The sequence below is a fragment of the Lytechinus pictus genome, chromosome 2 (genome assembly GCF_037042905.1).
Source record: "Lytechinus pictus isolate F3 Inbred chromosome 2, Lp3.0, whole genome shotgun sequence".
Lineage (NCBI taxonomy): Eukaryota > Metazoa > Echinodermata > Echinoidea > Temnopleuroida > Toxopneustidae > Lytechinus > Lytechinus pictus.
Window position 1 is genome coordinate 45,637,053 of NC_087246.1, and position 16,165 is coordinate 45,653,217.

The following is a 16,165-nucleotide window of genomic DNA, read 5'->3' on the forward strand; positions in this document are numbered from 1 at the left end:
TGAAATGCCATGTATGATACAATGAAAAATAAGAAAAGAAAAAACCTCTCGCAGAAAAAGAAAAAAATAGGAAGAGGAAGATGGTGATGGTGGTGTTGTTGATGAGGATGATGATGATGATGGTGGTGGTGGTGGTGATATTGATAGATTATATGCCTATCTATGGACTGGTGGTGGTAGTCATGGGAATGTTGCTGATGGTATGATGGACACACATAATGAGACTTGCGATTTGCAAATACATAAACGAAATCAATCAGATCTTTATGCGGCCCATAATATAAACAGCATGACATCAAGAATAGATGGAATACAATGTAATCATTGTACGACTTGCCATTTTCTAGTTTGCATTAAATCATAAAAAAATCAATCATACATGTTTTCCGACTCATTTTCCGTGCATGAATAGGTACATCTCTGAATTATGGAATATTAGGTTCGATCACTGACACATTTTTCAATTACCCTCAATCGGATTTTTTTTTGTCGTCCGTAATGGGCTACATGGTAAATTTTGTTTCTCAAAATCCCTTGTTTTCAGAGATTCGCATCAATAGGAGCGTCGTGGTGTAGCGGTTCTGACTCTCGCCTTGCAATCAGAGGGACATGTGTTCGAATCCCTCCACGGCCCAGTGTCCCTTTGGTAAGGCGTTAATCCACACTTTGCCACTCTCTACCCAGGTGTTAAATGGGTACCCGGTAGGATGCGAAAGCCTATGTAGTATGCCTAGCAATTGAGTCTTGGAACTCTTGTAGTAATGCCACCCCGGGAGTGGAGATAGTGCATATATTGTGTGCAGGGATGTGAGGATCCGATGACCGGGGTAATAATAATTGCAATGTAAAGCGCTTAGAAACAAAGTGTAATAAGCGCTATATAACTATTATTATTTTCAATAGATGCAAATAATACCATGAAAACAATACATCAAGTTTCTTGACATAAAAGGTAAATTAGAGGTTAGGTGGTACTTTCGTATCGTGCCTAAATGGGACTGTCACACATGAGTGCGTTAACCAGTAACACCTGAGCCCCGTAACACAAAGGTTAGCGATGAATCGCTTATTTGAAAGAGTAATTCTAATTGGTTCCTATTCAGTGAGCTGAGCAACAAATGTACCGCAATGATTATCTTGATAGGCCGTTTCATTTACCGAATAATCGGCGACCTTTGTGTTACGGGCCCTGGACACTAGATCAGTGGCCCTGGACAATCCTTCCCGAGTACTCAAGAGGGCGTTGTTTCACATGCGTATGCGCTGCGGATGGGGCCAGCTTCCCATTGACACCGACGTTATACGACGATTACGCATATGTCAAGGTCTGAATGCCCGAAATGTAATGATTCTCAAAATGTTGAGTATGCTTCGGATTCTGTTCGAAGATCCTGGCAGGTAACGCCCTGACTCCTTCTAGTGGGTGAAGTGACGTCATCAGATGTTTTAATAATAATAACGCAGTTCTTGTATAGCGCATATCACATTATGTCATGCGCTTCCAAAGGACTTGGATATACCCTGGCTTTAGCCCCAAAGCCTTTTACAGCTCGGTGGCATTTCAAGGAATAAATTCCAGTCAGGTGCCCATTCATCTCACCTGGGTTGAGGCATCACAATGTGGATGAATTCCTTGCTGAAGGAAATTACGCCATGGCTGGGATTCGAACCCACGACCCTCTTTTTAAAAGTCAGAAGACTAATCCACTGGGCCACAACGCACCACAACGCGCCAGCGCCGAAATTCATATACCTATGGATACCCATGGATGATAATGAACGAAGTCTCTGTATTCAACTCTAATTCCTTCTCCTCTTTAGGTTGGCTGGATCATGTCCTGGTAGGTCAGCGTCAAACTGGTCCACATCTCCAATATTTATCCAGTCCTTTCTCGAAGATGTGGACAGTGGGTGCATTAACTAATTCATTACTCTATTTCAAGGTTTTCTCATTCTTATGTAAAAAAATTATTACGTTTGTTAGTGACTGACCTCGGAATGTACAATTCTTTTGTTATGACCTCTAGTTGGCCCATGCGCCTCAACCAAATCTGGGACTACCTCCTGGTCATACCTGTGAAATAACTTGTATGTTTCAATCATATCTCCTCTCGCACGGCGATATGTCAATGTAAGAAGTCTTAGGTGAATCAATCTTTGTTCGTATGGAAGCTTCTTTATCTCAGGTACCACTTTAGAGGCCCTTCTTTGTGCATTTGTTATGGACTCCACACGGCAAGAGTATACTCCAAATGAGGTCTAATCAATGCTTTGTACAGGAGTAAAAAGTTCTTGTGAAGATAAACAAATGTTCTTCTTGTTAGATTCATTAGCCTATTGGCTTTATTTATCTTTTACTGACAGTGCTGGCCAAAACTAAGCTTTGTGTAAACTATCACTCATAAATCTTTACTTGCATCAAATTATGTGTGACAAAGTATGTGTGGCATTATCATGTGTCAGTGTACAGTCATTAAATTCACCTTTTTTCAATTGCAAGTACACAACATTTATCCTGGTGGAACTTTCATAGCCACTTGTCCGACCATGAAAGAAGACGATCTAAGTCTGCTTGTAATAGGTCAGCATCATTGTCATTTTTACAAGCCTGTATGTCTCAGTGTCGTCTGCAAATAAATAAATATCACTGCCAAATGTTGCAGTCTGTCAATCTGTGGAGGTACCCCGAAAGAAATTAAGTTCTCAATCGGCACATAAAGTATTCGTTCAATCAGAGAAAAGCCGCACGAATTTCTGGGGTCAAATATCTGTTTCAGTGGCAAACCAGCTGAAGTAAATGATTTTGTCAATAAGGAAATTGCTGACAGAATCCAAAGAGTAGACGAATTATCCGTACGTCCTGAGTTTGAAGTTGCCATTTACTCACAGTTCATACATTACAAAAGACCCACTTAGATAAACTCGACGTGCTAACCGATAAATACCTGAATAATTGGATAGGTATCCCTTCTCGAGGTGCCAGCATTGCTGTGGTCCACTTACCTCAAGGTCTCAATATCCCTAGACTATCCGACATTTACCGCCAATCCCAATCCACCGCTTTTAGCAGATCGAGAGTTAAAAGCGGATTCAGTATTTAATCAAGCTATTGACTCTGCTATTGAAAGAGAGTCACAATGGTCACGAAAACAATCAACTGGAAAAGGAAAGTCACAAAGTATGACTCGATCGTTAGGGATATCAAGGAAAAGGGGTACACAGTGTCATTCTACGCTGTAGAAGTCGGGGCAAGGGGCCTAGTAAACCGGAATAATAAACACCGCCTTCAAAAACTCCTCAGAACAACAAATTCAAAAATCCGACCAACCGAATTTTCCATACCCTTTCTGAACTCGCCATACTCTCCTCTTTTTCGATATTTTACGCAAGAAAAGAGCGAACCTGGGGGAAGGTACGACACTTGGACCCGTAACCATCCCCAAGGGCCCAAGATAATTTGCTTAGTTATGTTTTTTTAGCGTAAAGCAAATGTACTTTACTAATATTTCTTTCATAACTTTGTGATGTCAAAAGCTAATTAAGTTGATCTGAATACACAAAGACATATTATGATCACGTCCATATATAATAATAATAATAATTAAGACGATATCGTAGTGGAAATTGGATATGTAACACCTCTCATAATATTATCTGTACATTTCAAATTATACGTAATAATTGATTAACTCCATTTACATATCCAACTCTAATTTAGGAAATTTGATGAAGTTTTTTTTTCTTTCAACGTGATATTAACGACAGCTTTAAACGATTATTTTCCTGCATTTATGTTACTCTAAATAATTTTCTATATTTGTATATACGTGTTACTTGTTTTGTAATCCATGCATTGACCTGCCATTTGTTTGGAATGGAAACGGTGGACCTGGTCTCTTTATTTATATATATTATATCAGTGTCTTTGAACTTGAATAAAGTCATGATGAAACTACAACGAAATCTGGTCTGGCAGATCATTGATGTATATTACAAAAAAGCAGGGGTCCGAGGACACTCCCTTCTGGTATTCCTCTGGTTACATCGGCCCAGTCAGAGAACACAGAGTCATCAAAAATACAGTGGTTGCTAAAACATAGGGGTTTATAGCCAAAGCCCACCCCCATCATACGCCATCTAATATAAGCATGCGAAAAGAAAATTGGATGCTAGACACCCCCAAAGGCAACATCAACGATTTAAAAAATATTTTAAGCTTGAAAAATTACATAAGCTTTAAAATAACTTGTCAAAATTGATCAACAATAAACCCCCCAAAAAAATCTCAAAACAAAAAGAAGGAGGAAACAAGTTTTGACGTTCAGGGTTCTCTCAAGCGTGAGATGTGGACACTGCAGTTCGCAAATTATGGTGTCAAAGAAATCCACTGTATCTTGTCTTTTATTCATCTTTACAACTTCAAATTTTAACAGCATGAACAGGAAAAATCATGTCCAATTTCCTAATTTGGCTTTTTGAAGACCAATTTAGTATTTTTGCTATATAAGATAACATTTCTTGACAACTTATTGTTGGTTTTGATGTGGCTGGTCTTATTTGTTATCGTCGAAATTTCAGAATCCTTAGAATGTTTTCACGAAAAATAGGCTGAGCAAAAGCATAGGAGATCGGGTTAATAAGGCTGTTGAGGTAAGTCACCCAGCGGGAAATTTCAGCAAAGACCGGATTGTTGGACGCCACATAGAAATAAATAACATTAATACTGTTGGGTAGCCAAGTAATGAAAAAGGCAGCCGTGATGAAGGTTAGTGTCCGCATGATCTTGTAGTTGTCACGAGTGGAAAGGCGATCTTTTCGGCTCCTGGGGAAGCCTTTTGAACGCGATGGCATTGATGCGGCGTCGCCTGGTTTTTCTAGTTGGTTAACTGAACTCGAGTGGCCATTGTTTTGTCGCAGACCGGCGGTATCATGTAACGCAAAAGGTTGTCTTATCGAAGAAGCTTTCCGAATGTATATATCTTTGGCATTGTCGACTGCGTAGTCGTTTGCACTTTTGTGATCATTACGGTGTGCCACGCAGTTCTTTGCACTTAGTTGACATTGTATCGTCGCCACGGTATTTCCTCTCGTTCCCCTTGTTTCCTCTTTTGTCTTTAACTCAAATTTGTTTGAAAGATACTTGCTTCCCGATCCTTTTACTCGGATATAAATCTTGAGATAAAGGGTTGCGATGATGATGAATGGAATTGCCAATCTACAAACTGCAAGTGCCACAGTAGAATAGATGTAATTACCGTAATTAGGAGCAAAGGGGTCATTTTCATCCTTCGGTGCAGATGGTTGGACAAAGTCCCAGATCACCGCAATAGGTATCCAAAAGGCCAAGGACACCATCCAGATAATGGCGTTGACCATGTATGCTACTCTCTTTTTCTTACGTTGGAAATGGCGAATCGGATGATACGTCGCGACGTAACGGTCCAAGCAAATAGCAATAATTCCCAGGACTGATACTCCAAGAACTATATTCTGGACACCAATAAAAATAATTCCGAGGTCGTCCCCAAAGATCCATGTGCCGTACAGGATAATCGAACACCGAATGGCCATAACGAACCCTACTAGGAGATCAGAGATGGTGATGTTAAGGATGTACTGGTTGGAGTAGGTACGCAACCGTTTGTCGATGTGAAACGCCCTCAGAATCAACAGGTTCATGCCGACGGTCATCACGGTCAACAAAAGTTGGACGCAGAAAATAATAATGGAATTTGGGGATGGGTCAAAATTCCATAGTGTAGAAGCTGGCATAGTCGTATCATCGAACAAGCCAAGAGGGATGTTTGTTAGTTCGTCCATGGCCACTTTATTCATGAAATTCTGCAAGTAAAGGAATAGCGCGAAAAACCCAAGTTGCATGACTATCAAATTATAATACGATGGTGAGACACATGGCCGTACGCAGCAAAATTCACCCAAAGTATGCATGAAATCCAATAATTATTTTACTGGGTCGCAAAAAAGTTTACCCTTCTCATGCGCGTATTCTGGGCCCGGTCCCCCGAGTAGGCGAAAAGGGGGCGCCAAATAGAGAAAGAAAAGAGGGGGAAAAAAGGGGAAGAAAAAAGGAGGGAAAGAAGAAGAGAAAGAAAGAGATAGGGAAATAATAAGGGAGAGTGAAGGGGGGGGGGGCGCCGAATCAATGTCTGACACAGGGGCGCCGAATTAATGATCGACATATATAGGGGCGCCTAATCGATGTCCGACATAGGGGCGCCGAATTAATGTTTGACATATATAGGGGGCGCCGAATTGATATCCGACCTAGGGAGGCGCCGAATTGATGTTCGACATAAAAGGCGCCGAATTGATTTTCGACCTAGTGGCACCGAATCGATGTCCGACATAGGGGCGCAGAAACGAAGTTCAACCTAGGGGAGGCGTTGAATTGATGTCCGACCCAGGGGCGCCGAATTGAAGTTAAACCTAGGGGAGGCGTTGAATTGGTGTCCGACCCAGGGGCGCCGAATTGAAGTTCGATATAGGGACGCAGGGTTGATCTTCAACCTAGGGGGGCGAATTGAAGTTCGATATACGGGACGCCGAATCTGTGCTCGACCTAGGGGGCGCCGAATTGATGTTCTACCTAGGGGCGCCGAATGAAGTTCAACATAGGGGCGCCGAATCGGTGTTCGACCTGGGGGGCAAATTTACGTTCTATCTAGGGGTGGGGGCGCCGAATTGATGTTGAACATAGGGGCGACAATTTGATGTTTCTCCTGGGGCGCCAAGTTCATCTTTGACCCTTCAGACGACAATTTGATCTATGTCCTGGGGCAGTAAATTCATGTTCACCCTAAGGAGGGGGGCGCCAAACTCATATTCGACTTTTGGGGCGTCAAATTGATGTTTATCCTAGGGCGCCGAAGTCATAGTCAACCTAGGGAGGGAGGCGCCAAATTCATATTCGACCTTTCGGGAGCCAATTTGATGTCTGACCTGGGGCGCCAAATTCAAGTTTCACATGCGGGCGGGGGGCGACAAATTAAACCTGACCGGAGGCGCTAGATTGACCTGAAACAAGGGGCGCCAAATTGACCTGAAGTAAAGGGGCACCAAAATGACCTTAATCTCGTGGGGGTGCCAAATCGATGTTTGACCGGGGGCGCCAAATTTCTGTTTCACATGAGTTTGGCGCTCCTGCTCGCATCAATTGATAAGTTAGATGACCATCCTGTTCATGATTACCAAAAGTGCTTAGAAAGTCAACATTTTCGGTCAGAATATCATAAATTTTTATCTCGCTCTTCGCGCTCGCATCAATTGTTTAGTAAGGTGACGATCCCGTTCATGGATAGATAACTGCTTAGAATGTCCAACTTTGTATCGAAATATCAAAAATTTTCAGCTCGCGCTTCGCGTTCGCATTTAATGTTTTGTTAGATACTCGTCCTGTTCATGATTACCAAAAAATTTTACTCGAATGTCCAACTTTTATAGTCAGAATATCAAAAATTTTCACCATGCGCTTCGTGGTCTTCGATTGTGTTTTTTCACGTGATAATAAAATAAGATAATTCAACACGCATTTTTTTGAAATGGCGCCTCCCCTCCCCCCCCCCCCCCCTATCCCGTCAGTCAAACATACGTGCCTGAAGGCACGTATGTTTGCCTGGCGGGAGGAGGGTGCCATTTTCCGAAAAAGTTCACAGGGGCGCCAAAATTAGGTCGGGGCCCCGGGGAACAAAATCCTGGATCCTGCTCCTCCCCCCTCCAAAGCAAAAAAAAAATCTGCGTACGGCCATGGTGACACAGATTTATAAAGTGCGTCTTGAAAATTAGATACCGCAAAGATCGAAAGCACACTGTGACAAAAGCGCGCATCAGCATTGGATATTATTATTTTTTATTTAAGATGTAAAGTATGCGTAATTCATACATTTCAATTAATGTGCATAAACCACTGGTTCAACGGCTTACAAAACCACCTCTGTGAATTTGGGTTATAATTGATCAAATTGCGAGCAGCAATGCCGAGACATCGATAAATCAACTCTTCCTTATGAACTTTATTACCACCATCATTTTATTTTCTTGGTCTTGAAACGTTTTTGAGGGACGAGGGTGTGACCCCCAGCCCCCCCCCCCCGACCTTTTGTACGCCAGTGATTATGGTCACACTCATGTCACGCTATTAGAAATATTAACATAGCACACAGTTTTATTGGAATAAACCGAGATTGATTTTGCCTTCACCATAATATTATATACATATATATATATATATATATATATATATATATACAGTGCGTCCCACAAAAAACGAAACCGAGATTAAGCGATGATTTATCATAACTTAATCACAAATACAATAGACAAATGACCTACCAATTTAAAGCTTAGAATCCCCTCTTTCATCTGATATTACTTAGATTATTTCTCATTCACGCATGAGTGAGCAAAAACAATTTGAAGAAAGGATACCAAAAACTCATTTGGCGGGGTGTATCTGAATTTCAAAAAGAAAATCACATGCCTAAAAAGTTCAAAATCTGCTCTTTTATTTGATACCTTAATCACAAAAAAAGGTCAAGAAGTAAAAAAAGTTATGTTCCCTCGAAACAATGCTTGTATTTCCATAATTTCATTAAATAAACGTGTTTTCACCGGTTTCCCACAGAAGCTGTCGCATGGTTAACAAAATACTTAATTGCATGGCTGATCGTCAACAAATCGGAGTGTCAAGTGAGTTTGGACGCTTGCCTGTAGAACCTCTTAATTTTATGAAATTATTGAAATTCAAGCCTTTTTTCAAATAACCAGAACTTTGTTATTTCTTGACCATTTTCTGTAATTGAGGTATCAAATTAAAAAGCAGATATTGAACTTTTTAAAAATGTGGTTTCTTTTTGAAACCCAGATACAGCCCGCCAAATGACTTTTCGGTATCCCCTCTTCAAATTGTTTTTGCTCACTCATGCCTGAATGAGAAATAATATAAGTAATTGCAGATGAAAGAGGAGATTCTAAGCTTTACTATGATAGGTCATTTGTCTATTGTATTTGTGATTAAGTTGTGATAAATCATCGATAAACCTCGGTTTCGTTTTTTGTGTGGGACGCCCTGTATATATATATATATATATATATATATATATATATATATATATATATATATATATATATATATATATATATATATATATATATACACTAACAAAGAACAGCTTACCTTTTGATGCAGCACTATGTTTATAGTTTGAGGGGTTTCCTAATAATTCTTCAAAACTTATCACCGGAAAGCTATAGCAATACATGCACCGAAATAGATGAAGTTTTAAGGCCTGAGCACACGTCGCCTTCTGGCTCAAGAGCTCAAACAAAGATGTATTATATAAATTGATCAAAAAATCCCAATGCCCTTTTGAACAGGGGCATAACCTTCGCAGATGTAATTATGGGATTAACTTTGCAGAATATGATACCTGATTCTCAGTTGCCCCACCCACGTCCTGACTACCGTGATGCGAAAGCAAATATTATATTTACACATCGGTATCATTAATGCATCTCGTGTTCATGCTGAAAAGTGAATATGAATGAGCGAAAATCTAACATAATGAATCTGGGAGTATAAAAGTATCGACTGACTGATCGTGTTCATGCTGAAAAGTGAATATGAATGAGCGAAAATCTAACATAATGAATCTGGGAGTATAAAAGTATCGACTGACTGATGAAACTCAATCTAGCAAAGTCGGGGAGATGCCAAAGTTACTGATTGGCATTATGGTGAAATTAAAAAAGAGAAGAAGAATCGCTTTTTATTTGAGCTTGCTTTTAACTGAATGTTTGGTTTAGAAGTGCTGCGTCAAGATTGTGTTCTTATATATCTCAACTTTTTAATATACCTCAACAATTTAAAAAGGTCTTTCTGTATTTTTTCTGTCTATTTATACCATTCTTTCTCCCTAAATACCTGCCACCCCTTTCTCTTTATCTCTCTCATCATCTCAATCCCTGGTTAATCCTCTATTCTCGTATACCTATACCTTTCTTATGCAAATGAACAAAATCTTGCAAGAAGGTGTAAAATGCCCTAACAGTCCGCTTACCTAAGTCTTTGATATGTTTGACAGCTTTGACGTCTTTTCGATAGTCACAGTTTTTTTAATTACGTGATGAAATATTTACCTCTTTAATCAGCAGTCCTCATAATAATTTCTGTAATCTCGTAAACCTGTCAATCATGTATCATTAGTTCTGTATCACGCATCCACTACCATCTTCATCAATCTCTCTCATTTTCCTTACCATGTCCATGATATTTACCTCTCTATATTATAACTCCTTTCATTTCCATTTCATTCTATTCGGTTTCTTTCCTTTCTATTTCGTCATTTCCATGAAGTTACACATTTTCCAACCCTTCCCTTTCTATCTCTCTTTTTTGCTCTTCATGCCCATCTTATTTCTCCTTATCCTTTCCTATCCATACACAAACAGCGATCTTTTGTTTTTTTATCTTTGATCTTCTTGTGCAAATGCATGAGTTTATTATAATACATTTTGATTACTCTCATTTTCAAAATATCTAGAAAGCCACCATCTCTATTTTGTAAGTTGCACTTATTTATTCTCTCGAATGAGCACTACGTCAATCCAGCTACAGTCGTGCTCAAAAGTTGGTGAACCCCACCACAAAATGCACTCCTTCATGCTGAGTGTTGAATGTAGACAACACTACATGTACAATGTTTGGCGAGTCCAAAGGAACAAACTTTATTGAATATAATGTTTCACCTGACTTCACAATTAAATATGTAAAATATGGCAGAACTTGAACACTTTAAACATGTTCTGGTGGGGTTCACTAATTTTTGAGCACCACTGTATGTAATTGTTTTGTTTTATATAAGTATTCACTTCTTGGTTTGATCGGAAATTAAACTGTAAAAGTAACCAAAAACGTTCCTAAAATTCAGAACCATCTTTCCACAAATGCACATGCAATACAAGTAATATTGAATGGATTCGTTCCTTGGGAAGAATATATTGATGTAAAGATTGAGTCGAATTTTACCCCTGGTATTAAGCATAACCAAAGACAAGCTGAACAAAACTCGGAAAAAAGTTTGACAGATGTTCGATAATGGATAATAATACACGCAGCACCCCCCGCTTCACAGGGCCATGTGAATTATTAAACACATCGCGGCCATCCAAATATTATAGCTGGAAATGAGAAGTGGTACATGGGCTGCTCCTATCGAATCATTACCAGATGATCTGGGGCCTGTTGCATAAAACTTTTTACCTGAGAAAACTCAGGTTGATTTTACCGGAGTTTTTGCCCTGTGTTAAAGTCAATGGCAAAAATCAGACTAACCTTGGTTTTCAGTTTTTACCAGAGTTTTCTAAGGTAAAAAGGTTTTATGCAACATGCCCCTGGTTGAAAAGCAAACTTGGATTAGACCATGTGGGATGAGACCAAACCGAAAGTAGACAAAGTGGGTGAAGACAAAATGGCAAGTTACCAAAAATAATCTGATGATAAATATTCTGATGGTACATTACATTCCTTGCGTATATCAACATTTTTCAAAACGCTCTAAGTAAATGCCAATTTATAGAGTTCATGTTGCCTTTTATCAGGCCATTGGAGAAGTCACAACATATAAATAAGAAATCACAATTATGTTATTCACCAAACGTTTATCATATTCATTAACATGATTCAATTTCCTTATTTCTTTAATCCCAAACTTTTTTCATTATTTTTCCGAAAACACGATAGGCCTACCAGTCACCAAAAATACAGTGGTTGCTAAAATATATAATTGGGGTTTATAGCCAAAGCCCACCCCCATCATACGCCATCTAATATAAGCATGCGAAAAGAAAATTGGATGCCAGACACCCCCAAAAGAAACATCAACTATTTACAAATATATGTTTAAGCTTGAAAAATGACATCCTAAGCTTTAAAATAACTTGTCAATATTGATCAACAATAAACCTAAAAGAATATCTCTTAAAAAACAAAAAAAGGAGGAAACAAGTTTTGACGTCCAGGGTACTCTCAAGCGTGAGATTTGGACACTGCAGTTCGCAAATTATAGTGTCAAAGAAATTCATTGTATCTTGTCTTTTATTCAACTTTACAACTTCAAATTTTAACAGCATGAAAAAGAAAAATCACACCCCTTTTAGGTATGCTAATTTCCTAATTTGGCGTTCTGAAGACCAATTTAGTATTTTTTGCTATATAACAGAACATTTCTTGAGAACTTATTGTTGGTTTTTGTTATCGTCGAAATTTCAGAATCCGTAGAATGTTTTCACGAAAAAGAGGTTGAGCCATAGCATAGGAGATCGGGTTAATAAGGCTGTTGAGGTAAGTCACCCAGCGGGAAATTTCAGCAAAGACCGGATTGTTGGACGCCACATAGATATAAATAACATTAATACTGTTGGGTAGCCAAGTAATGAAGAAGGCAGCCGTGATGAAGGTGAGTGTCCGCATGATCTTATGGTTGTCACGAGTGGAAATGGGATCTTTTCGGCTTCTTGAGAAGCCCTTTGAACGCGATGGCATTGATGTGGCGTCGCCTTGTTTTTCTAGTTGGTTAGCTGAACTCGAGTGGACATTGTTTTGTCGAAGAACCGCGGTATCATTTAACGTAAAAGGTTGTCCTCTTGCAGAAGCTTTCCGGCTGCATATATCTTTGGCATCGTCGACTGCGTTGTCGTTTGCAATTTTGTTATTCTCATGGTTTGCCACGCAGTTCTTTGCATTTATAGTTAGTGGACATTGTATCGTCGCCACGGTATTTCCTTTCGTTTCCCTTGTTTCCTCTTTTGTCTTTAACTCAAATTTGTTTGAAAGATACTTGCTTCCCGATCCTTTTACTCGGATATAAATCTTGAGATAAAGGGTCGCGATGATGATGAATGGAATTGCCAATCTACAAACTGCAAGCGCCACAGTAGAGTAAATGTAATTACCGTAATTAGGAGCAAAGTGGTCATTTTCATCCTTCGGTGCAGGTGGTTGGACAAAGTCCCAGATCACCGAAATTGGTAACCAAAAGGCCATTGACACCATCCAGATAATGGCGTTGACCATGTATGCTACTCTCTTTTTCTTACGTTGGAAATGGCGAATCGGATGATACGTCGCGACGTAACGGTCCAAGCAAATAGCAATAATTCCCAAGACTGATACTCCAAGAACTATATTCTGGACACCAACAAATATGATTCCGAGGGCATCCCCAAAGATCCATGTGTCGCTCAGGATAATTGAGCACCGAATGGCCATAACGAACCCCACTAGAAGGTCAGAGATGGTGATGTTCAGGATGTACTGGTTGGAGTAGGTACGTAACCGTTTGTCGATGTGAAACGCCCTCAGAATCAACAGGTTCATGCCGACGGTCATCACGGACAACAACAGTTGGACGCAGAAAATAATAATGGAATTAGGGGATAGGTGAAAATGCCATAGTGTAGAAGCTGGCATAGTCGTATCATCGAACCAGCCACGAGGGATGTTCGTTGTTGTTTCTTCCATATCCACTTTATTCACGAAATTCTGCAAGTAAAGGAATAACGTGAAAATGCAAGTTGAACGACTCTCAAATTTTGATACGATGGTAAAACACATGGCCGTACGCAGCAAAATTTAGCAAAAGTATGCATGAAATCCAATAATTATTTTACTCGGTCGCCAAAAAGTTAACCCTCCTCATACGCGTATTCTGGGGGGCCCTCGGGACCCAACCCCCCGTGTAGGCGAAAAGGGGGGCGACAAAAAGAGGAAGAAAAGAGAGGGGAAAAGGGGGAGAAAAAAGGAGGGAAAGAAGAAGAGAAAAAGGGAGAAAGGAGAGGGAAGGGGGCGCCGAATGGACGTTCGACATATATAGGGGCGCCGACTTGATGTCCGACCTAGGGTGGCGCCGAATTGATTTTCGACTTTGTGGCACCGAATTGATGTTCGACATAGAGGCGCTGAAACGAAGTTCAACCTAGGGGCGCCGAATTGAAGTTAAACCTAGGGGAGGGGTTGAATTGATGTTCTATCTAAGGGCACATAATTGCAGTTTAACATTTGGGCGCCGAATCTGTGTTGACCTAGGAGGGTAGGTCGAATTGATGTTCTATCTAGGGATGGGGTATGCCGAATTGATGTTCAATATAGGGGCGACAATTTGATGTTTATCCTGGGGCGCCAAAGTCATGTTCAACCTAGGGAGGGGGGAGTGGCGCCAAATTCATCTTTGACCCTTGAGACGACAATGTGATCTTTGTCCTGGGGTGGCAAATTCATGTTCAACCTAGGGAGGGGGCGCCAAACTCATATTTGACTTTTGGGGCGTGAATTTGATGTTTGTCCTAGGGCGCCGAATTCATAGTCAACCTAGGAAGGGAGGCGCCAAATTCATATTCGACCTTTCCGGCTCCAATTTGATGTCTGACCTGGGGCGCCAAATTCAAGTTTCACATGCGGGCGGGGGGGGGGGGGCAAATTGATGGCTGACCGGGGGCACCAAATTCCTGTTATACATGAGTTTGGAGCTCGCATCAAATGCAAAATTAAGGCAACCGCACACCTTACGTCTGGGCCACGATTCGATTTGGGAATAAATCGCATTTTGCTGATTTTCTGAAAATGTAAATGAAAAGTATTTTTCATTTGAGGTTCGAATTGTTTGAAAGAATACTAATATAGCAATTTTGAATTATTTCAATCCTTTATTTTGGAGCAAAGGCCAAAATACAGTAGTTTCAAATCGAAGCCAATCGTACAATTGCAATGACGTCATTACGACTAAATATTAAATTCGCTTTTATTCTAGCAAGGACGATACCATAGTCACAGATTTGAACATAGGTATTCAAACGATGATTTAAAACATTACACAGTAAGTTATTCCATGTCTCAATATTAGCATCAAATTCTACTACTACCATGACTACGTTTTTATTCCAAAATCGGGTCGCAGACCAATCGTAAGGTGTGCGGTGGCCTTTAGACGCCCATTTGGTTCATGATTACCAAAAGTGCTTAGAAATTCCAAATTTTTGGTCAGAATATCATAAATTTTCATCTCGCTCCTCGTGCTCGCATCAAGTGTTTAGTAAGGTGAAGATCCTAGATAACTGCTTAGAATGTCCAACTTTCGGTCGAAATATTTGTTAGATACTCATCCTGTTCATGATTACCAAAAATGCTTACTCGAATGTCCAACTTTTAGGTCAGAATATCAAACATATTCACAACGTGCTTCGTGGTCTTCAATTGTATTTTTTCACGTGATAATGAAATAAGATAATCCAACACGCATTTTTAAATGCCCCCCCCCCCTCCCGCCAGGTAAACATACGTGCCTTATAAGACACGTATGTTTGCCTTGCGGGGGGTGCCATTTTTCGAAAAGTTCACAGGTCGGGCTTCCGGGGAGCAAAATCCTGGATCCTGCTCCTTCCCCCTCCAAAGCAAAAATTAATTCTGCGTACGGCCATGGTGACACAGATTTATAAAGTGCCTCTTGAAAATTAGATAACGCAAAGATCGAAAGCACACTGTGACAAAAGCGCGCATCAGCATTGGATATTTTTTTTTTATTTAAGATGTAAAGTATGCGTAATTCATACATTTCAATAAATGTGCATAAACCACTGGTTCAACGGTTTACAAAACCACCTCTGTGAATTTGGGTTATTATTGATCAAAATGCGAGCGGCAACGTCAAAACATCGATAACATAACATAAAACACAATTTTATTGGAATAAACCGATATGAATTTTGCCTTGAACAAATAAATAACAGCTTACCTTTTGATGCAGCACTATATTGTTTATATTTCGGGGGTTTCCTATTAATGCTTTAAAACTTCTCGCCGGAAAGCTATATAGCAATACATGCGCCGAAATAGATGAAGTTTTAAGACCAGCACACGTTGACTCAGCTTCTGGCTCGAGAGCTGAAACAGAGGTATTATATACTAGTTATTCGTCGAAAAGTCGCAATGCCTTTTTGAAAAGGGGCATAACCTTTGCGGATATGATTAGGCGATTAACTTTGCAGAATATGATATCTGATTGTAATGTCCCCCACCCTCATTCCCGACTACCATGATTTTGTGCGAAGGCAAATATTCTATCAAGGAGCTTCCAACACTGATTCTATTGACACA

At 40.0% G+C, this 16,165-nt stretch overlaps 2 protein-coding genes across 2 annotated transcripts; both read right to left on the bottom strand.

The window, feature by feature from the left end:
* Positions 1-4,560: 4,560 nt before the first annotated feature.
* Positions 4,561-5,691, bottom strand: LOC129279045 (5-hydroxytryptamine receptor-like). Its single transcript, XM_054915159.2, has one exon. The coding sequence runs from the start codon at positions 5,689-5,691 to the stop codon at positions 4,561-4,563; it is 1,131 nt and encodes a 376-aa protein (XP_054771134.2).
* Positions 5,692-10,499: 4,808 nt separating this feature from the next.
* On the bottom strand, positions 10,500-15,935 carry LOC129279037 (muscarinic acetylcholine receptor M1-like). Its single transcript, XM_064095854.1, has 2 exons — positions 15,804-15,935; positions 10,500-13,558 (listed from the first exon to the last, which is right to left on the bottom strand). Exon 2 carries the CDS (start codon positions 13,535-13,537, stop codon positions 12,269-12,271), a length of 1,269 nt encoding a protein of 422 aa, XP_063951924.1. The 5' UTR covers positions 13,538-13,558; positions 15,804-15,935; the 3' UTR covers positions 10,500-12,268.
* Between the last annotated feature and the right edge of the window lie 230 nt (positions 15,936-16,165).

Bases quoted from the DNA above. Each gene is read 5' to 3' on its own strand.
- LOC129279045 (XM_054915159.2), bottom strand. From the start codon at position 5,691: ATGACCGTCGGCATGAACCTGTTGATTCTGAGGGCGTTTCACATCGAC.
- LOC129279037 (XM_064095854.1), bottom strand. From the start codon at position 13,537: ATGGAAGAAACAACAACGAACATCCCTCGTGGCTGGTTCGATGATACG.